This window comes from Salmo trutta, chromosome 16 (assembly GCF_901001165.1).
Source record: "Salmo trutta chromosome 16, fSalTru1.1, whole genome shotgun sequence".
Taxonomy (NCBI): Eukaryota; Metazoa; Chordata; class Actinopteri; order Salmoniformes; family Salmonidae; genus Salmo; species Salmo trutta.
Window position 1 is genome coordinate 50,916,622 of NC_042972.1, and position 23,379 is coordinate 50,940,000.

The 23,379-nt window shown below is 46.5% G+C and overlaps 1 protein-coding gene across 2 annotated transcripts in view; it reads right to left on the bottom strand.

The window, feature by feature from the left end:
- LOC115150974 (sodium-coupled neutral amino acid transporter 3) overlaps positions 1–23,379 on the bottom strand; it is a 66,372-nt gene that overhangs the window by 2,817 nt on the left and 40,176 nt on the right. For both annotated transcript variants that reach the window (XM_029694851.1, XM_029694850.1), the window contains 11 exons: positions 16,744–16,817; positions 16,176–16,268; positions 14,669–14,750; positions 6,850–6,932; positions 4,909–4,967; positions 2,272–2,454; positions 1,943–2,022; positions 1,548–1,648; positions 748–872; positions 262–406; positions 72–175 (listed from right to left, as the gene is read on the bottom strand). In XM_029694851.1, coding sequence (XP_029550711.1) covers positions 72–175; positions 262–406; positions 748–872; positions 1,548–1,648; positions 1,943–2,022; positions 2,272–2,454; positions 4,909–4,967; positions 6,850–6,932; positions 14,669–14,750; positions 16,176–16,268; positions 16,744–16,817 — 1,129 coding nt within the window. The remainder of the gene's footprint in view (positions 1–71; positions 176–261; positions 407–747; positions 873–1,547; positions 1,649–1,942; positions 2,023–2,271; positions 2,455–4,908; positions 4,968–6,849; positions 6,933–14,668; positions 14,751–16,175; positions 16,269–16,743; positions 16,818–23,379) is intronic.

Genomic DNA, 23,379 nt, shown 5'->3' on the forward strand with positions numbered 1-23,379 from the left:
ATGCCATCACGATATGGTGATATAGCATATGGCTAGGGTGAGACAGGGGAGAGGATGAGATACGTGCTCACCAGTATCTTGGGGATGGAGTGCATGGGTTCCTGCTCCTTAGGCACAATGCGGATGTAGAAGATAGCAGGGAAGATGAAGATCAGACAGGGGGCAGATGTGGCACCTGGAGGAGGAAGAGGATGGAGGAAGTGAGTGGGATGAAGAGCAGGGCTACAGTTTACACTTCTAGGTTTAATCTGTGCAACTAACCGATAATGCCGAAGATTCCCAGGATGTTGGGGGCGAAGATGACCAACATGTTGATGAAGGAGAGTAGGGTGACGGCGATGGCCACGTGACGAAGCCAATTAAACGACTTACTGGCGAAGAACATCTGATTCAGAGCCCTCCGCACCTGAGAGGATAGATAGAGAGTGAGAGAGATGGAGAGGGGCAGAGAGAGAAGGAGGGAGGGGGAGAGAGATAGGGAGGGGGAAAGACAATAAAGTAAAGGAATCCGTGAGGTACTCTCAGAAACAACAGGGTCATCCCACTTCAAATGAGCATCTCAATTCAGCAAGCCACGACACCCATCATTTCAGATTAAGACATGAGGAATCCAAATGATTGGTCAAAAGCCACCTACTAACCCCCCTCAGACCCCACACCAATCCCACCCCAACGGCTAGTATACAATATCAGTTCCCTGTCTTTTAGACGAGGGAAGAGTGTATAGTGGAGGGGGGTGTAACTTACTGGGAAGAGCACAATGGGGACGGTCAGTGTGACAGCGGTGAGGACAGCCAATCGCACGCACAGGATCAGCGTGTCATAAGGGTCGATCCTGCTGTATGTGTGCAGCAGCTCTGTCTCGGTCTTACCTGTAAAGGTAACATCAGGGGGAACGTCAAGAGGTACAGTATTATACACTAAAAACCCCAAACTAAGCCGTACTTGTGTTGACCGAGACATTGATGACGGCTGTTCCTCATTGAAACACATAATCCAACGTGTCACAAGGTATAACATAATAGTGCAGTGTAGTGTGCAGTACTACATAATGACCACAAGGGAGAGTTATGCTCCTATTTCCAATAGACTGAGGCAACTCGCTGCAAACAAGTGTATGGGTAATAATCATTTATTATTGTAATTTCCATTCAACACAACCGACATTGCAACTGTTCAATAACATTCAATATGTTCATGAAGGCACAGGGGACTATCCCAAAAGGATATAATGTTTCTGTTCAATTATACGTTACTGCACACAACAGTGTGGCATTTGTTTTGTATCTTATGCATGCTAGCTTGTTGCAAGTCAGATTTTATTTTCGAAACACAATGTCTCTTTGGAACTCCACCCATGGAAAATACTTGATAGGTTTCCATCTAGATATTCAACCCACGTTAGACTACCTTCTGAGGAGAACCTCCCCGGGCTTTCGAACGTAACGTGAGAAGCCTGGGCCTTCGAGGCTACAGCACACATAGTCATGAGTACGGTATATTTCAGGCAGAGGAAAGGGCATGGGTGGTGAAGTGAAAGTGCTCACCGTAAAAGGTCAGGTAGCCGAAGAGAGCAGCCAGGAAGTACATGGTGTACATCACAAGGATCGAGAGGTTGGAGACGTGCTGCATCCTCCTCTGAGTAGGGCTGAATAACACACACACACACACACACACTGGTTAACGTCACAGCCAGCACTAACAATCCAACGGCTCAGTTGGTGCTCGCAACAAGGTCTTGCGGGTTTGAATCCCACATGGGCCGCATATACTATATACGTGTCATGCCATTCCATTCGCTCCATTCCAGACGTTATTACGAGCCGTCCTCCCCTCAGCAGCCTCCTGTGATACATGCGGGAGCCTATGAACAGAGGTTTCGTGCTGGGAGGCACTGTGTGGAGACAGACGGAGCAGGGCAGGAAAGGGCAGGCATACTCACTTGCGGAGCTCAGTGTAGATAGGCAGAACCTCAGGATGACACACAAAGGCAAAGGCCAGGATGGGGATGGTGTACGCTGTCTGTAAAGGAAACGCACACAAACGCCCAGTGTTACCATAGACCACTGACCTACCTCAGAGGGACCGCTCATTTACTCATCTACTAGACTTACATGGCCTGCACCTTTGCAGTACATAGGTGAGCAAAGGCCGCGTCCAGCTATGGTCAAAAGTACTTTACAACACAGGGAATGGGGTGCCATTTGGGACAGAGACAAAGTGAACGAGGGCAACGGTGAAACATTGGGCCTCGAGTCTGGTGTGCTGTACCTGAGAGTTCATGGTGAACATACGGGCACCGCAGTGGGAGTCATCCATCTCATGTACCAGACCATTATCATGGGTAGCATGGTTGTCAGTGATGTTTAGGTGAATGTCGAGGTGAGACACTGTGTGATTGGCTGCCGAGAACTCCTCGAAGGGACAGGGGATCTGAAACTTCTTGTAGATCACCTGCAGGGAGAGCGAGGAAGAGGAAGGAGAGAGAGGAGGATAATGAGAGAGAGGGAGAACGAGAGAGAGAGAGAGGGGTGGGATACACGTCAAGCAATGCAGCAACAGGTCCCAGAGGTCAGTGTCATATGAAGAAACAGGAGGACTGGGACGAGAAAGATGGGGAAAGAAGGAGGGAAGGAGAGATGAAGGAGAGATGAGGAGGGAAGGAGAGGGAGTATCACAGAGCCCAGAAAAGCCATTTCACAGTAGATTAGAGTGAGTCAGTCTAAGGACTTTGGTTGAGCTCTTTCCCTTTGATGTGTTTACTGCCATCAACACAAACCATTCCCATATATGAAATACCTATGAAAATAGATACAGGGAGAGAGTGGACCGATAAGGAGATCTGCCAAGTTATGAGTGACAAATCACATAAACCTTCATCCACTCAGATGATGTGAACTGACTTTTTAAATAGTTCCTGTGTATAAACTCAGCAAAAAAAGAAACATCCCTTTTTCAGGACCCTGTCTTTCAAAGATAATTCGTAAAAATCCAAAAAACTTCACAGATCTTCATTGTAAAGGGTTTTAAACACTGTTTCCCATGCTTGTTCAATGAACCATAAACAATTAATGAACATGCACCTGTGGAACGGTCGTTAAGACACTAACAGCTTTGTGATGACCCTCCCACTCGGTCTGCCGTATTCTTTCTCTTTGCTCTTGTTTTCCTTATTAGGATGTCGGCGGGCGGAGCTGGGAGAGTCGTCAGCGACATGGGACACATCTGGGCTCGGGTGTGTCCTGGGATAAATACACCTCTTCCCCATTCATTGAGAAGACTCTCTCCATGCAGACACACTGTTAGATTTTGGTTGTGGCATTTTATTTTGTGACCGTTTTGTTTGTTTGCTTGCTTTGGCACCTTTCAACACCCCTCATTATCACATTTATGCACGCAACCACTCACTTACACTACTGACAACACACACCATTGTTAATTGTATTTACGTCACCTCAATTAACAAATTATTTTTTATTATTCCTAATCTCCACGTTCTCCCTTTTTGTTACGGACTTCGAGCCGGTTCGTGACAGCTTACAGACGGTAGGCAATTAAGGTCACAGTTATGAAAACTTAGGACATTAAAGAGGCCTTTCTACTGACTCTGAAAAACACCAAAAGAAAGATGCCCGGGGTCCCTGCTCATCTGCGTGAACATGCCTTAGGCATGCTGTAAGGAGGCATGAGGACTGCAGATGTGTCCAGGGCAATAAATTGCAATGTCTGTACTGTGAGAGGCCTAAGACAGCAATACAGGGAGACAGGACGGACAGTTGATCATCCTCGCAGTGGCAGACCATGTGTAACAACACCTGCACAGGATCGGTCCGAACATCACACCCGCGGGACAGGTACAGGATGGCAACAACTGCCCGAGTTAAACCAGGAACGCACAATCCCTCCATCAGTGCTCAGACTGTCCACAATAGGCTGAGAGAGGCTGGACTGAGGGCTTGTAGGCCTGTTGTAAGGCAGATCCTCACCAGACATCACCGGCAACAATGTCGCCTATGGGCACAAACCCACCGTCGCTGGACCAGACAGGACTGGCAAAAAGTGCTCTTCACTGACGAGTTGCGGTTTTGTCTCACGAGGGGTGATGGTCGGATTCACGTTTATTGAAGGAATGAGCGTTACACCAAAGCCTGTACTCTGAAGCGGGATCGATTTGGAGGTGTAGGGTCCGTCATGGTCTGGGGCGGTGTGTCACAGCATCATCGGACTGAGCTTGTTGTCATTGCAGGCAATCTCAACGCTGTGTGTTACAGGGAAGACATCCTCCTCCCTCATGTGGTAACCTTCCTGTAGGCTCATCCTGACATGACCCTCCAGCATGCTAGGGCCATTCCCCCAATAAATGTCCGGGAACTTGCAGGTGCCTTGGTGGAAGAGTGGGGTAGCATCTCACAGCAAGAACTGGCAAATCTGGTGCAGTCCATGAGGAGGAGATGCACTGCAGTACTTAATGCAGCTGGTGGCCACACCAGATACTGACTGTTACTTTGTTCAGGGACAACACCCCCTTTGTTCAGGGACACATTATTCCATTTCTGTTAGTGACAGATCTATGGAACTTGTTCAGTTTATGTCTCAGTTGTTGAATCTTGTTATGTTCATACAAATATTTACACATGTTAAGTTTGCTGAAAATAAACGCAGTTGACTGAGTGGACGTTTCTTTTTTTGCTGAGTTTAGTATGCATACTTTGTGCATTTCATATTTATTGCTCTTAGTTCTCGTGTGCTTTTTTTCTAGTAATACATTGTTGTTGATTATTGTACTGTTGGGTTTTGAGTTAGCAAGAAAGGCATTTCACTTGACTTGTGCACGTGACATAAAAAAATGACACTTAATAAGATGAACTTAACGAATGGAGAGAGAGGATGGAGAAGAAGCAAACCTACCGCACTGAGGAAGAAGACCATGCAGCTAAGGGAGAAACCACTGGTGTAGCCCAGGTAGCCTGTAGAGCACAAAACAATGACAAATGTTATATTAGAAACAATGGAATAGAATTGTGAGTTCATTGCCGTTCAACCCACATCTGACTCCTGGAGTTGTAATTTACAGGGAGGTTTTCTACAGTGTTATATTGAGTTGGGTGACTACACTAGAATTGGAGAAAGGCCACCTGCGATTACATGTCTTTAACATGGACATGAATACCAGTGTAGAGTGAAAGGAGGTGATTGATTCGCTTAATTTCTTGAAATGAAAATCAGTGTGCTGCAGGTGCATGGAGCCACCATAATTGCCAGTGGATGCAATGTGTGTGTGATGCAAGGTCTTATCTGTGTTAGTGTTGTCTTCTGCTTGTCTACTCCATGTTTCTGAGCTCCGTGGAGACATGAAGCTAATTGGGCCTCTGACATTTCCACGGCAGCACCAATACCAGGACAGGAGAGAGGGAGCGCTGTGAGGGTCTGATAGGCTGCTGTGTTACATGACCCATGAGTGTTGTCAATGTTGTCAGGACCTCCACATGTCAATGGGAACCTTATCACACCCCTCTATTCCTCCACCTCATCATTTAAATCACACACACTGCTGTTCAAAAGTTTGGGGTCACTCAGAAATGTCCTTGTTTTTGAAAGAAAAGCACATTTTTTGTCCATTGAAATAACATCAAATTGTTCAAAAATAGAGTGTAAACATTGTTAATGTTGTAAATGACTATTGTAGCTGGAAGGTGTAGTCGGACAATAGTCATTTACAACATTAACAATGTCAACACTGTATTTCTGAACAATTTTGATATTTTGGACAAAAAAACAAGGACATTTCTAAGTGACCCCAAACTTTTGAACGGTAGTGTACATAAATACAGTACCAGTCAAAAGTTTGGACACACCTTCTCATTCAAGGGTTTTTCTTTATTTTGAATATGTTCTACATTGTAGAATAATAGTGAAGACATAAAAACTATGAAATGACACATCTGGAATCATGTAGTAACCAAAAAAAAGTGTTCAACAAATCAAAATATATTTTATATTTGAGATTCTTCAAAGTAGCCACCATTTGCCTTAATGACAGCTTTGCACACTCTTGGCATTCTCTCAACTGACTTCACCTGGAATGCTTTTTCAACAGTCTTCAAGGAGTTCCCACATATGCTGAGCACTTGTTGGCTGCTTTTCCTTTACTCTGCGGTCCAACTCATCCCAAACCATCTCAATTGGGTTGAGGTCGGGTGATTGTGGAGGCCAGGTCATCTGATGTAGCACTCCATCACTCTCCTTCTTGGTCAAATAGCCTTTACACAGACTGGAGCTGTGTTGGGTCAATGTCCTGTTGAAAAACAAATGATAGTCCCACTAAGCGCAAACCAGATGGGATGTCGTATCGCTGCAGAATTCTGTGGTAGCCATGCTGGTTAAGTGTGCCTTGATTTGTGAATAAATCACAGACAGTGTCACCAGCAAAGTCTCTTCATCTTATTAGTGTCCTTTAGTAGTGGTTTCTTTGCAGCAATTCGACCATGAAGGCCTGATTCACACAGTGTCCTCTGAACAGTTGATGTTGAGATGTGTCTGCTACTTGAACTCTGTAAAGCATTTATTTGGGCTGCAATTTCTGAGGCTGGTAACTCTAATGAACCTTTTGACAGCCGTGTGTGTACTTTGTAGTGGTGGTTCAGCGAACTTGATTAGTAACCTTGCCGGGGACCTTAAGACCTTATCTCCCAGAGCATAACGGCTTGGCTTTAGCTCTGTTAAGTAAAACAGTATTGAGTTGTGTAAACACAGGTTTGGTTTGTTACCTGGTCGGTGACACATACAAGGTTGATGTTATTTTGAGGGAAAACAAAGAGGTTAGAGGAGGGGAGAAGAGGTGCAACTTACCGAGCTGCTTCATCAGGGCCAATGGTAAGATGATGCCAATAGAGACCATGACCACCAAGTAGTTCCCATTCAAGTACCATAAACTAGTGAGAGAGCAGAGAGAGGGAAAATAAGACAGAGGAGAGAGGTTACTTACAGCAGGGGTTTTCAAACTGGGGTCCACAAATTACTTTGTGGGGGGGTAGGAATATATATATATTTTTTATTAATATCGCTAGCTGCAACAAAATACCACTCCAGATACTGTTTTTATGTCTCCGGGTCCAGTATGAAGGAAGTTAGCGGTAGTTTCACGAGCCAATGATAGCTAGCGTTAGCATAATGACAGTTTACAGCAGGGTTCCCCAACTGGCGGCACACAGTTGATGTTATTTGCACCCCAGTTCTCTTTTTATTTTGTTGTTGTGGGACATAAGACTAAAAACACCAGCAAATCAGCTCCAAGTGATTTTAATTTTGGAAATCTGTTCCAAAGTATTCCCACGCATAGAGAGATATATGTGATCATATACAAATGTAAGCAAGGTTTGAAGTTACTGTTTTAGTCATTAAAACCTATCCAAACCAAAAAACATGGTTAGATGGCAGCATTCGCACAAAACTGAAAGTGCATACCACCACATACCACCGCAAAACGTCAGTACAGAGACAAAGTGAAGTCAATTCAACGGCTCAGACACGACTTCAGACAATCACGGATTATAAAGTGAAAACCAGCCATGTCGCGGACACCGACATCTTGCTCCCGGACAAGCTAAACACCTTCTTCGCCTGCTTCCTAGGGAAACACAGTGCCGCCGACATGGTCCACCACAGCTCCCGTGGACTGTGAGCTCTCGTTCTCTGTGGCCGACGTGAGTAAGACATTTAAGCATGTTAACCCTCACAATGCTGCCAAATCTCTCCCTATCCCATTCTGTTGTCCCAACTTGCTTCAAGATTGCCACCATTATTCCTGTACCCAAGAAAGCGAAGGTAACTGTACTAAATGACTATCGTCCCATAACACTCACTTCTGTCATCATGAAATGCTTTGAGAGGCTCGTTAAGGATCATATCACCTCCACCTTACTCGACCCCTTAGACCCACTGCAATTTGCAAACCACCCCAATAGATCCACGGATGACACTATTGCCATCGCACTGCACACATCTGGGATAATCAATTTTAGAATAAGACTGTAACATAACAAAACGTGGAAAAAGTCAAGGGGTCTGAATTCTTTCTGAAGGCATTGTATATATGCAGAAGGAAAGTACTCAGACCCCTTGACTTATCCATATTTTGTTACATTACAGCCGTATTCTAAAATTGATTACATTTATTTTTTCCCTCAATCTACACACAATACCCCATAATGGCAAAGCGAAAACAGGTTTAGAATTTTTTGCTAATGTATTAAAAAAAACAGAGAGAGACCTGATCTCCCTAAATACAGGTGTGCCAAGCTTGTAGTGTCATACCCAAGAAGACTCAAGGCTGTAATCGCTGCCAAAAGTGCTTCAACAAAGTACTGAGAAAATGGTCTGAATACTTATGTAAATGTGATATTTCAGTTTTATAGTACATTTTTTTGTGGAAAATATTCCAAAACCTGTTTTTGCTTTGTCATTATGCAGTATTGTGTGTAAAGCTGTAAAGTCAAGGGGTCTGAATACTTTCTGAATGCACTGTATGGACAGTATATGTATAGAATATATTGTCTCTTAGCTCTTAGCTCCATGCCAAACTGTGTAGAATTTCTGGAAATGAGCTTCAAAACTGAAACACTTTATCTATGCTGCCAAGATACCTTTCTAGAAAATAGACTATGTTAGAGTTTACACTTCCTTTTCCAATGGACTGTGGGGAGGTCAAAATAATGAAACTGTAAACCAAATCTATTCATTTAAAAAATGTTGATTCCTTTACTTTCCATTATCGTTCATCTGATGACGGCATGTGCTGACTGGTCGACTGAGTCACTGCCAGTCTGAGTCACTGCCAGTCTGAATAATAGTCTGCTCTGGTCTGTTCTGTGAGAGCCATAGAAACAGCCTTGATTTACAGTGGAACGCCTGTAGCGCTTATTGGGGAAATATGTCCATTTCTAACCGTTGTTGCTGCGAGACGTTGCTCTTTTCATCTAACACGTGGATCTAAGCCACTCTCTTATGTAAGGCTACTGATTTATGTTGAAGTTTACGGTTCCAATAAGGGTGGCATATAGGGACCTAAACAACACTGAGGTTGAACTTCTCAATGATTGAGAATCGCGCTGTTCCCACGCTATCCCGCTTGCTTTTTGGCAGCTATCTCTCTCCTCATATCTGTGTCCCTCTAGTTATCCCCCCCAACCAAAATACCCTCAAGTACTAACTACCCCTCCAACCCAAACACACTTCACTTCAACCCCCCAGTCCCACACACCCACCCCCTCCCCTGACCCAAACATACTTTCCTTCCACAGGGCCTTGGCCTGAGCAGTGCTCCAGTACGTGTGAGGAGCAGGTCTGGGCTGGGAGATCCTATTCTTAGCCTGACTCCCCCTCCATCCCTTACCCTCCCTTCAGCCAAACACTGGCCAGGCCCCTCTACATGCATCTCCTATACAGTATATGGGAAACACACGTCCTCCCATTAAAACTGTGCCAAAAAATTGGATTTGAGGGTCCTAAATAGCCATAAACAGTACATACTGTACCTCTAACGGTCTGCATGTGTTCACATGCGCACTTCATGCATTTGTGCACGTCACCAGGCATTGAGATGTGTTACATGTTGCATGCTCAGTGTTGAGAATGTTGGATACAGGGTTTACCCCATGGTCGGATCACATGGTGGCTTGGCACAGGTTGAGTGCCACTTACTGTATACCCTGGGCTCAGTCTGAGAGAACGATTCCTGAAATTGAATTGTCTTTTAATGTGTCTATGTGAAATACCTCAGGCCTGATTGGCCATGTCCTGCTGCTGCCACTTTGCTGTGAACACGCTACTGTAGTTACATTAACACCAAGGTGAAATCAGTAGCAGGACGGCTAAATGGTACACCAAAATACAATCACAACCTGACACGCTTTTCAGCGAGAGGGTCATTGAGCCCTTGTTACAGCACATTGTATCCTACAACCTGGGTATGAGAAGCTCTTTCAGACATATAGGCTCTTGGTTAAGCTGCTAAGGCTGTTATTCTTAAACTTCTCTGCGATCAAGACCATACAACAGACAGGGCTGTCTGGTCCACGGCCCACAGTGGGCTAACGCACTGTCCTTTGTCTGTGTGTGGGTGTGTGCGTAGGTGGGGAGGAGGGTTGGAGGGGACTTTAGAGAGTCCCTAGAAAGCAGGAAGCACAGACCGTGACTGAGTGAGTCCAGATGATTTCATTACAGATCAGGGTCTAGGGGGTCCTGGACCCTATGTCAGCCCCATGTGTGATCCACCTGTCCATCTCCCTCTGTCTCACTCGGAGTGTTTCAGATTCACAACACCTCATTTCACCAATACCGTTCATCTTCTACATACAGCATTCTATTCCCTGTATTCAAACCCTCTCCTGTTCTATCCAGCTGCCTGTTACCTATTGTACTGCTCTTCCTTAATATGTGGCCCTCTACCCATTCAACTCCTGAAACTCCTATTAGCTGTGTTGTGCATGCTTCTAAATCAAATCAAATGTATTTTATAAAGCAGTCAGTTGTCACTAAGTGTTTTACAGATACCCAGTCTAGAACACCAAAGAGCAAGCAATGCAGAGGCAGAAGCACAGTGGCTAGGTGGCACAGTGGCTAGGAAGAAACCTAGAGAGGAACCAGGCTCTGAGGGGTCCTCACAAGGACAGTAAAACAAGGACAATTCGGACAAGTGGGAACATTTCACCGGTACCCAAAAGGAAAAAGGCTATTTTAGGCTTAGGGGTTAGGGTTACAATTAGGGTTAGAATTAAGGTTAGGTTTAAGGTTTTTAGGTTAAGATTAGGGAAAATAGGATTTTGAATGGGAATCAATTGCTTGGTCCACACAAGGATAGTAAAACAAATGTGTGTGTGTGTGTGTGTGTGTGTGTGTGTGTGTGTGTGTGTGTGTGTGTGTGTGTGTGTGTGCGTGCGCACGCGTGCATGCGTGACAGGCCCTAATCCAGCCGTCAGACACACTGTATGAATCACTGTAAACCCAACTCTATTTAAAGAGCCCGAGGCCATACAGTGGGGGAAAAAAGTATTTGATCCCCTGCTGATTTTGTACCTTTGCCCACTTACAAAGAAATGATCAGTCTATAATTTTAATGGTAGGTTTATTTGAACAGTGAGAGGCAGAATAACAACAACAAAAATCCAGAAAAACGCATGTCAAAAATGTTATAAAATGATTTGCATTTTAATGAGGGAAATAAGTATTTGACCCCTCTGCAAAACATGACTTAGTACTTGGTGGCAAAACCCTTGTTGGCAATCACAGAGGTCAGACGTTTCTTGTAGTTGGCCACCAGGTTTGCACACATCTCAGGAGGGATTTTGTCCCATTCCTTTTTGCAGATCTTCTCCAAGTCATTAAGGTTTCGAGGCTGACGTTTGGCAACTCGAACCATCAGCTCCCTCCACAGATTTTCTGTGGGATTAAGGTCTGGAGACTGGCTAGGCCACTTCAGGACCTTAATGTGCTTCTTCTTGAGCCACTCCTTTGTTGCCTTGGCCGTGTGTTTTGGGTCATTGTCATGCTGGAATACCCATCCACGACCCATTTTCAGTGCCCTGGCTGAGGGAAGGAGGTTCTCACCCAAGATTTGAAGGTACATGGCCCTGTCCATCGTCCCTTTGATGCGGTGAAGTTGTCCTGTCCCCTTAGCAGAAAAACACCCCCAAAGCATGTTTCCACCTCCATGTTTGACGGTGGAGATGGTGTTCTTGGGGTCATAGGCAGCATTCCTCCTCCTCCAAACACGGCGAGTTGAGTTGATGTCAAAGAGCTCCATTTTGGTCTCATCTGACCACAACACTTTCATCCACTTGTCCTCTGAGTCATTCAGATGTTCATTGGCAAACTTCAGACGGGCAGTCCTTCACGGCATAGTGTGTTATCAATTGTTTTCTTGGTGACTATGGTCCCAGCTGCATTGAGATCATTGACAAGATCCTCCCGTGTAGTTCTGGGCTGATTCCTCACCGTTCTCATGATCATTGCAACTCCACGAGGTGAAATCTTGCATGGAGCCCCAGGCCGAGGGATATTGACAGTTCTTTTGTGTTTCTTCCATTTGCGAATAATCGCACCAAATGTTGTCACCTTCTCACCAAGCTGCTTGGCGATGGTCTTGTAGCCCATTCCAGCCTTGTGTAGGTCTACAATCTTGTCCCTGACATCCTTGGAGAGCTCTTTGGTCTTGGCCATGGTGGAGAGTTTGGAATCTGATTGATTGATTGCTTCTGTGGACAGGTGTCTTTTTTACAGATAACAAGCTGCGGTTAGGAGCACTCCCTTTAAGAGTGTGCTCCTAATCTCAGCTCGTTACCTCTATAAAAGACACCTGGGAGCTAGAAATCTTTCTGATTGAGAGGGGGTCAAATACTTATTTCCCTCATTAAAATGCAAATCAATTTATAACATTTTTGACATGCGTTTTTCTGGATATTTTTGTTGTTATTCTGTCTCTCACTGTTCAAATAAACCTACCATTAAAGTTATAGACTGATTCTTTCTTTATCAGTGGGCAAACATACAAAATCAGCAGGGGATCAAATACTTTTCCCCCCCACTGTAAACAAACCCCTACCAACCTTTGCAGGAAAACTGGTGCATGCGCACAGAAAAGACTAAACCTTGCACGCATCATTTTTCCAGCAAAGAAATTGACGATAAAGTGTGCGTATCTCCACGCAAATCTCAGACCATGCTTAAGCATAACTTCTAGTGGTTGAGCAACTGTATTGCAAGCAAATATTGTTCTTTTGGGTGAAACGGAGGTGGTGCTTGATGCACAGGAATTATAATAATGGTATGCTAATAAAAACATTAAAGCGTAGGCCTAATCATAAAACAAATGCATATTCCATTGGTAAGAAGATCGCATAGCAGCATGTCTCCTATACATTTAACTTTTATTATACAGGCCTAAATCATAATCATATTGCAGGGCATGTTTCTCATTTTCTGACATGACTGGTTTATTCCCGCTACGCGACAAGTATTAGGCTACCATTTATCAATCGCTCATTGAATAGACAACAATGCCTGACAGTAAATAGACCGGTAGCCTATGACAGTATGGGTAGGCTACAGTATTGCTGTGCGATAGGAGCACGACATAATAGCCTGTTTAATCTCAGAGCCTATACCAAGGCAGGAGATTGTGTTCCTATCATATATTGATAAACAAAATATTGATACGCACACTTTCCCGTCAATTTCAAAATGTCTAAATACCAACCTCTGGTGAAAACGTGCAAGGTTTAGTCTTTTCTGTGCGCACGCACCTTTGATAAATGAAACCAGAAAACTGAATGTTACAAAAGTACTAGCTGCTGGCCATTGGACAGAGAGAGAGAGAGTCTATAGAACATCTGTAAGTGGGTGGATGTTTGGGCGTCGAGAGGCTTACTCATGTCATGTTTGGGCCTGACAATACATTGAGTGTGGCCTCTTGAGGTTGGCCACTTGTCAGCTGTCACATGAGCGTGTGTGTGCGTGAACCAACATACTACTGGTCCTACGCCCAACACACACACACCCCCACGTCACAATTTGAATCTGTCACACCCCTCCTCATCAACAACAAAGGGTGCTGATAGGCCTTCAAAGAGCTCTAAAATCCCTAAGGAGAAATATCTGCCCTCTCCCAGAAATGAAACACACACGCATAACTACAACACTGAAACACTTAGCTACAGGACACGAATAAACACAGACAGGAGGCAGAACATCAGGCCGGATAACAAACAGGGGTCAAACCCAGAGCAGAGAGAACGGATGGTGAAGCCGTCTCAACACCATTGTGATTAACATGAGTCAATTTTACTGCTCTTCTGGCTGCACTGCTGTACATTTATTTCATGTATTCAACTCCCCCGTGTCAACTATAGCCAGTGTGCTTTGATGCAGGGCTGAGCCCTTTGGACAGACTAAAAGAGAAGGGAGTTGTGGAATGACGCTTCCTAGAGCAGCCTGCCTGGCTGGCTGGTTGGGTAGAGCAGGACAGGGCTCAGCTCTCAGCACTCCCTGTCCTCTCCGGTCTAGTCCAGAGATTGTTTTTAGATCCGGCCAGGGGGAGTAGCAGAGCAGGAATCCCCTTCTTACTGCCAGAGACCGCAGTTGCGCCCCAACACACCACCCCCATCACCACAATACTGCTGTTTGGAGCAGTTGTCACCTCAACCTGGGGGTTGGACCGGGAGAAGAGGTGTGTGCTAGCCATGCCTGACAATCCCCTTGGTTCTGTCTAGCCAATAGCAGACTCACGCCCCTGCCCCACCCTCCCCTGGAATACTAGGCCAAGACCACCAGGCCACCGTACACTGCACCAACCTCTGAGGACGCCACCCCACAGCCCATGCCAGGTGAGCCTGGGTAATGGTACAAGCTCAGCTACCAGCTAAAGCTACACAAGGCAGAAAGGGCAGTCTCTAGGCAGTGGCCTACATCTGAACGTTCAGCAGAGCACAACGGTGCGGAACATTCAGATATAAATATACTTTATAGAACAAACATGCCTCTGACATGTAGAAGAAGGAATCACATCGACTCTACTCATGCATTTTCTATGTGCAAACATTTGTCTACTAAACGGCGCACTGGAATGTAGAGAAATGTTCAGGTAGATCTAGTGGATAGACCAATGAGTACTCACTCAGCGTTGGGGTCCGCTCTACTGAAGGCCTGGATGACCAATGGGAACTCAGACTTGACGATGTACAGGTAGCTGGACATGGCTGTGAGGGAATAGAGACAGACCGAACTATGAGTGACACAGTCAGTAGCTAGGTATCCATTCAGCTGGCAACAGATTTTCATGCGAATTTTCAACAATCCGCATGAAATATGCACATTTTCCCACCTGAATTTTTTTTCTCCATCAAATTGACTCTGATGGGGATAAAAGACTGTGCATGGTGACATATTGCACAATAAAATATCTTCAATAATACAGTTGAAATGGGTTTCCATTGGAAACCAACTCTACTGATGGTTTAGTCCCAAAAAATGGTTGCGTTACATTGCGTATGTGCCCACTCTGGTCTTGGCGCGTGCGCTCTACCCAACAGCTGGCAGATACAGTGGGGGTAGGATAGACTATTATGGACTATTATGGAGAAACAAGCAATAATATTTTTATTGGTCAAACGCCAGCAAAGCATCGATCATCATCGTCTCCAGAGTAAGACCCTCGACATTTATTGGAAAGGAGCATCAATCACCGCGTTCACTTTCACAACCTTGTAAAGTTAATCATAACCTATTTCAGCCTAATAAACTGTATGCTTTCCGTGGTGGTAGGACCATGCGACATGTCATCTCATGATATGATGGTTATTATACCAATATTTGCACATGAAGGCATTTCCATATCCATTTCTTGCATTCTTAATTTTACAGACACAAAAAATATCCCGCCTTATCTAGCGAGCGAGAAAGAAATACTTACAGATATCTAGAAAATAATACGGTACGGTGTGGAAAGTGGGTTTCAAAAGGCATTAGTTGTAAATAGATTTAGAACGATTTAAAGCTATTTATCAGGTCCCGAAACAAATCAAAGATTGGTAACATGGCTTCTGACTACTGCTGACTGTGTCTGTCACAGCTAGGGATTTGCCCAAGCACACACACACACGCAGCCAGCCAGGCAGGCAGCCACTGCACTGTTCAGTGATTGTTAGCAGTGTGAGGGAAGTCTGACCAATGCCAACACACCACCACATCCACGGCAGCAGCTGTTTGACTTGCCTAGTTAAATAAAAAATATATATAATATATACTGGATGGCTGGCCTTAGATCCGAATACTCCCCTATATCATACAGAGAGACTAGAGATGGGGAGAGAGAGGGAGACAGACAAAGAGAGATATTTTCCTCAAATGTCTACTGTCATGTTTCCCAGACCAGCATATTGAAACCATAAGGGTTAAGTTAGGGCTGTATTAGCGCTATGTAAATATGGACTGAAGTATAGGTGGGTAATGTGAAGGGCTGCACTCCAAGTGAACAGTTTTAGGTGAATCGAACGGCCAGGAAGACGAGACAGTCTGCCTGTCTGCTGCTGAGCTTTGTGATTTATAATAACACCATAGCCTGTACAAACACACAGAGATTTGTGTTGTGGGACACTAGACCAGTGACCACAGTGACTTCTCACCTCCGATGTTCTGCAGTGTGATGGCAATACCGGCGGCCATCTTGCCTGGGGTGCCAAAGGCCCTGTAGCCAAGCTGTTCATAGGCTCGGATTCCTGGGAGAGGAAGCGGGTTGCGCAACATCATCATTACACAGCTTTACAGGGGGACACCCAGGTAGTAAGTTAAACAACACTTAGTTAGATAGTCAGTGTAGAATCCCCTGGTTCATTTACAGGTTTTTCATGCCGGGCCTCTATTTCCATACTAGGCCCCTATAGCTGAATATGAAGAACAATATATAAGGTTTTGTAAACATCCTTAATGCTGGGCCATTGGGGAACTATTCACAGAATTACAGGGAAATACCAAATGAATCAAGACATGCTAGTGCGGCAACAATGCAAGCCGTAATATCTTTCTCCATCTGGCCCAATCCCTGTGACTTGACACTGCAGCATCCCTCAATATGTAATACCATCATCTCCTATCAATGGTTCAGCAATAGTGTGACCCATCCCTACGGGTTACAGTGTTGTTGCACATGCACTATTGAAGCATGAGGTCAATTGAAGACGAGGGCCAGCTTACCCACAATGCCAGAGGATTTGAGCAGCAGGTGAATGGAATAGCAGGAGAGGACCGCCACAACAGTCAGCAGAAACCTGGAGGAAGGAGGGAAAGAAAGTACAGTTGAAGTCGGAAGTTTACATACACTTAGGTTGGAGTCATTAAAACAACGACTCCACAAATTTCTTGTTAACAAACTATAGTTTTGGCAAGTCGGTTAGGACATCTACTTTGTGCATGACACAAGAAATTCTTCCAACAATTGTTTACAGACAGATTATTTCACTTATAATTCACTGTATCACAATTCCAGTGGGTCAGAAGTTTACATACACTAAGTTAACTTTAAACAGCTTGGAAAATTCCAGAAAAGTATGTCATGGCTTTAGAAGCTTCTGATAAGCTAATTGACATAATTTGATTAAATTGGAGGTGTACCTGTGGATGTATTTCAAGGCCTACCTTCAAACGCAGTGCCTCTGCTTGAAATCATCAGAAAATCTAAAGAAATCAGAAGACCTCAGAAAAAAAATTGTGGACATCCACAAGTCTGGTTCATCTTGGGAGCAATTTCCAAACGCCTGAAGGTACCACGTTCATCTGTACTGTCACGCCCTGACCAGGTGAACTCTGCTATTTTGGTCAGGGTGTGGCATTTCTATGGTTTATTTTCTATGTTTTGGTTATAGCCTTTCTTTGTGTTTTATTTCTATGTTGGGCTCGGGGGTGATTTCCCAATCAGACAGCTGTCGCTTGTTATGTCTGATTGGGAATCACATTTAAGTTCCTTTTCCCCCACGATGTTTGTGGGTAATTGTTTCTGTTTGAGTATTTTCCTAACAGGACTGTTTGCTGTCGTTTTGGTCATTTTGTAGTGTTCTCTTGGTTATTTGAATTAAAATTCTAATGATGAGCACATCCTCTGCTGCACCTTGGTTCCCTCTTACAGACAGCCGTGACAGAATTCCCCACCGAACCAGGACCAAGCAGCGGGAGGAAAAGGAGCGCGAGAGATGGGCTCGCGAGGGAAAGGAGTTCTGGACCTGGGAGGAGATCATGTCGGGGAAAGGACCCTGGCGGAGGGATTCCCAGGTCGAGGAGGTGATGCCAGCCGGTGGAAGGAGTCGCAGGCGGCGGTCGAGGAGGCCCGGAAGACACCCCCAAGAAAATTTTGGGGGGGGGCTAATGGGGTGGTCCGGAAGGGCAGAGGAAGAGCCCAGACCACTGCTCTCGTGGGGGATAACGGCGAAGGAGGAGGCAGAGATGTGGCAGGTCCTGGAGGACCTGCGTAGGGACAGCGTGGAGGAAGAGCCTTGGGTGGCAGAGGTGCGCACGGTATCGCCAGTGCGCCTGCACAGCCCAGTGCGCTCTGTGCCAGCGCCCCACATTTGCCGGGCTAGGGGGAGTGTTCAGCGGGGACGTGTTGTGCCGGCTCAGCGCTCCTGGCCTCCGGTGCCCCTTCTCGGTCCGATGTATCCTGCGCCGAGGACGCGCACTGTGTCTCCGGTACGGCTGCTCAGCCCAGTGCGTTCTGTGCCAGCGCTCCACACTTGCCAGGCTAAGGTGGGCGTTGAGCCAGAACGGGTGATGTCAGCTGTGCACTCCAGACCTCCAGTGCGCCTCCTCGGTCCAGGATATCCGGCGCCGCTTGGGCGCACTGTGTCGCCGGTGTGCGGTCACGGTCTAGCACGTCCTGTGCCAGCACCTCGCCCTTGCCGGGCGAATGTGGTGCGTGTCTACAGTCCAGTCCGGCCCATCCCTGCTCCCCGCACCAAGCCAGTGGTGCGTGTCCCCAGTCCAGTCCGGCCCGTCCCTGCTCCCCGCACCAAGCCAGTGGTGCGTGTCCCCAGTCCAGTCCGGCCCGTCCCTGCTCCCCGCACCAGGTTAGTGGTGCGTGTCCCCAGTCCTGTCCGGCCCATTCCTGCTCCCCGCACCAGGTTAGTGGTGCGTGTCCACAGTCCGGCCCGACCCGTCCCTGCTCCTCGCACCAAGCCCACGGTGCGTGTCCTCAGTCCTGTCTGGCCCATCCCTGCTCCCCGCGCCAAGCCAGTGGTGCGTGTGTCCAGTCCAGTCCGGCCCGTCCCTGCTCCTCGCACCAAGCCCACGGTGCGTGTCCCCAGTCCAGTCCGGCCCGTCCCTGCTCCCCGCACCAAGCCAGTGGTGCGTGTCCCCAGTCCAGTCCGGCCCGTCCCTGCTCCCAGCACCAAGCCAGTGGTGCGTGTCCCCAGTCCAGTCCGGCCCGCCCCTGCTCCCCGCACCAGGTTAGTGGTGCGTGTCCCCAGTCCTGTCCGGCCCATTCCTGTTCCCCGCACTAGGCCCACGGCGCGTGTCCACAGTCCGGCACGGCCTGTGTCTGGTCCACCGGTGACCAGTCCTGTTCCGGTCGGCGGCTCCGCTCCGGAGCCTGAGTATGCCGCTCCACCGTGGTCCAGTCCGGGCCAGAGGGGTAGGGCTAGGGTGGAGGCAGGGGGAGAAACACGCCCGGGGCCAGAGCCTCCACCGAGGGTGAGGCGCCCACCCGGGTCCCCCCCCTAATAGACTTTAGGTTGGTGCGCCGGGAGTACGCACCGTTGGAGGGGGGGTACTGTCACGCCCTGACCAGGTGAACTCTGCTATTTTGGTCAGGGTGTGGCATTTCTATGGTTTATTTTCTATGTTTTGGTTATAGCCTTTCTTTGTGTTTTATTTCTATGTTGGGCTCGGGGGTGATTTCCCAATCAGACAGCTGTCGCTTGTTATGTCTGATTGGGAATCACATTTAAGTTCCTTTTCCCCCACGATGTTTGTGGGTAATTGTTTCTGTTTGAGTATTTTCCTAACAGGACTGTTTGCTGTCGTTTTGGTCATTTTGTAGTGTTCTCTTGGTTATTTGAATTAAAATTCTAATGATGAGCACATCCTCTGCTGCACCTTGGTTCCCTCTTACAGACAGCCGTGACATGTACATACAATAGTATGCAAGTATAAACACCATGAGCCAGACTACGGTTTGCAACTGCACATGGGGACAAAGATTGTACTTTTTGGAGAAATGTCCTCTGGTCTGATGAAACAAAAAAATAACTGTTTGGCCATAATGACCATCGTTATGTTTGGAGGAAAAAGGGGGAGGCTTGCAAGCCGAAGAACAGCATCCCAACCGTGAAGCACAGGGGTGGCAGCATCATGTTGTGGGGGTGCTTTGCTGCAGGAGGGACTGGTGCACTTCACAAAATAGACAGCATCATGAGGAGAATTATGTGGATATATTGAAGCAATATCTCAAGACATCAGTCAGGAAGTTAAAGCTTGGTCGCAAATGGGTCTTCCAAATGGACAATGACCCAAAGCATACTTCCAAATTTGTGGCAAAATGGCTTAAGGACAACAAAGTCAAGGTATTGGAGTGGCCATCACAATGCCCGGACCTCAAGTGTGTGCGAGCAAGGAGGCCTACAAACCTAACTCAGTTACACCAGCTCTGTCAGGAGGAATGGGCCAAAATTCACCCAACTTATTGTGGGAAGCTTGTGGAAGGCTACCCGAAACATTTGATACAAGTTAAACAATTTAAAGGCAATGCTATCAAATACTAATTGAGTGTATGTAAACATCTGACCCACTGGGAATGTGATGAAATAAATAAAAGCTGAAATAAATCACCCTCTACTATTATTCTGACATTTCACATTCTTAAAATAAAGTGGTAATCCTAACTGACCTAAGACAGGGAATTTTTACTAGGATTAAATGTCAGGAATTGTGAAGAACCTAGTTTAAATGTATTTGGCTAAGGTGTATGTAAACTTCCAACTTCAACTGTACATGATAAGAGATGTCATTGCCTCATTTCAGCGCAATAAAAGAAGGTTAGTTGAGCATAACAACTAACAAGCTCAGAACTAACTGTAGTAGTGAACTCCTCAGCTCGTCTCTATCAATATGTAAGAATAGCACACACACACGCACATTTCTATGACAAGCCCTTGCACTTAGTGGCTTGACTTTGAGCCAATAAAACCAAAATAAATTACAGTTTGAGATTACTGCCTCAGTATAATTTCAAAAAGAAACATGTTATGGTTTCATTGAAAAGGCATTAATTGTATCATGAAGGGAAAGTGAAGTACACTAGCTAGAACAAAGCCGACTGGCTGGCTAACTACCAACTGTAGCCATGTGATCTCAGGGCTCAAGCCCAGAGAGTTAATAAAGGCAAGTGCTTTCCCAGCAGACTCTAAATGTTATGAAAATGCTAATAATATGTGATGTTGCCAACAGTCTGAGAAGATCATGTTGGGGTAAGAATTCAATAGCGAGTTGTGTGTGTGTGGGGGGGGGGGTATAACAAAGGACATACCTCTCCTTCCAGCAATCCTGGCCCAGTGTAATCTGAGAAAGAGCGTTTCCCCACAACCCATCGCCCTCTTAGACCCCTGTGCCGAAAGGGAGACCAGAGAGGAGCCACAGTCTGCCTACAGAAGCACTGACCCCTGAGGAAGGGAGCTGAGCATTCCCCAGTCAGCATTCCTAGATGGTCAGAGGGCGCTCCCAGTACCGTCACCTTTCCCAGACCTCAGAGTCCGGCCCCTGCAGCCAGATGGAGGCCCCTAGACTACTGACCACAGTAGAGGTAAGGATCCTAGCATCTAGCCACACTGTGGGCACATAGGTTGAGCCCTGACATTCCAGCACTCTAAATAATGCTGTGTTGAAAACAACCCAATTTGGGTAAATATTGGACCAAACACACATTGAGTTATTTTGACCCAGCCAGTTGGGTCACAAACAACCCATTGTTTTCTTTAAGTTGGGTTGTTGATGCTGGGTTAATGAGCTATGATCCACTGGGTCATAGCAGAAGACTGGAGGCGTGGCTTAGTAGGGGTCTGGCATTTAGGTAGTTATTTTTGGCCACCCGTGAGTAAATGTAATTTTCTGTTAATCTTTTCTGTTGTATTGTCAACAACATTAAGGTTAAGCACTGACACTGTTGTAGCTTTAATAAGGCTTACACAAGAGTAGGGCAGTTATCCAGAGCCGTTTGGGCGTTGTGCCGTCTAACCTGAACTCCCTGGTGAAGGCCACAGGAATAATTTGAAGTTAGTTTCAAGGCCCCCAATTTGGGTCATATTTCAGAAAGTGCAAAGATTCAGCCCTGTGTAACAATCTCTGTGTAATGATTACTCAGGGAGAAAAAGTGGTAGATTCACGTACAGAGCGCGGCAGGTGTTTATTTCGCCTTCGCAGAAGGCAGGAATCGTGATCACAGGCAGGCAATGGTTATACACAGGTAGGCAAACAGGCAGGTGAATCAAAACTAGAACTGAAGGCTATAACTGGTTCTCACAAACGAGCTAGGAAAAGGCTTGGTAGAGACAAAACGAACAATACCTCACAAAGACACAAACAGAATGAACTGAACTAAATGAGCTGAGAGACCAGATTAACTAACTGACACAGGTTAAATCAATGAACAAAAATGAAAGACAGGGCTACGTTCAAGAACACAAAGATACAGGGCTACGTTCAAGAACACTTCGAAACAGAGCACAAGATTGACTAAGAAAATAAATACAGAACCTTACACTCTGAGCATACCCTCTTTCTGCCACAGAATCCAAGATAGTTACAGTATAGTTTAACAAGGAATGCATCTAGAACTAGAACATAGAAGTTTGGTTAAGCAGGTTAGCCACCCTCAAGTCAGTAGCTAGGAGGGTCCTGGACAAAGACCACGTCTGGACTGGGGAACGAAAATGGCTGGTCCGGTTAAGACCGGACCCAACCGGAGTGGGCGGAATCCAAAACCTCCCCAGTACCATCACGCTAGGAAACAACAGAGGCTACACTCCGTCCACTACTTAGTGACCCAGACCCACCTCCCTTAGCCCTCCCCGCCCCTGATCCCACACAGCAGCAAGCCAGCCAGCCTCAGTCCAGACCCCACGGACCCTCCGAACCGGACCCTACAAACCGCCTTCACCCCTCCAAGAACCACCAGGGCCACCGGGTAGTCAGTGGGGAGACATGGCAAGACCTGTGAACAACCAAGAACCTACTCAACAACACAAACAACCCGCTAGAAGCCCTCGTCCTAATCTGTAATTAAATGATCAGACCTGGACCCCCCAATAACCCATCATCATGACCCTGACAACACACTCCGAACAGAAGAACTTTCCACAAACGGCTGTTCATGGTTGCCTCCCCACTAGGGAATCCATCTACAGACAGCACAAGCTACGTACAGAGAACTGCCCCCACGTTGGCGCTCGCACTGAAGACACCCACCAGCTGTTTGGGAGTGCCCCGTGGACAGGTGGGTGTGGGCCCTTTTTGCTCCCTCTGTCTTCCAGCGTCCAGCCTTATCGCCGCACCGCTCCTCCTCCAACACTAGCCCAGACTGATGAACATACCCTCCATCACTCCCACCCTCTGATCCCTCTCCATCCATTTCCCCCTTCCTCCCATTACACTTATCCCTCTCACCAGAATCAGGAACCAGTCATCACCAAACCAGAGGAAGGACCAAAGATCTAGACCTACGTGAGAAAGCCACATGGGAGTACCATCACTTCCAGTTGTGTCTGCTCGCTTCTCAGGTTGTCCTTCCTCCCCTCTACAGATCCAGCACCAGACCCAGCAACAGGACACCGGCAGAGACATGGAAGAGGG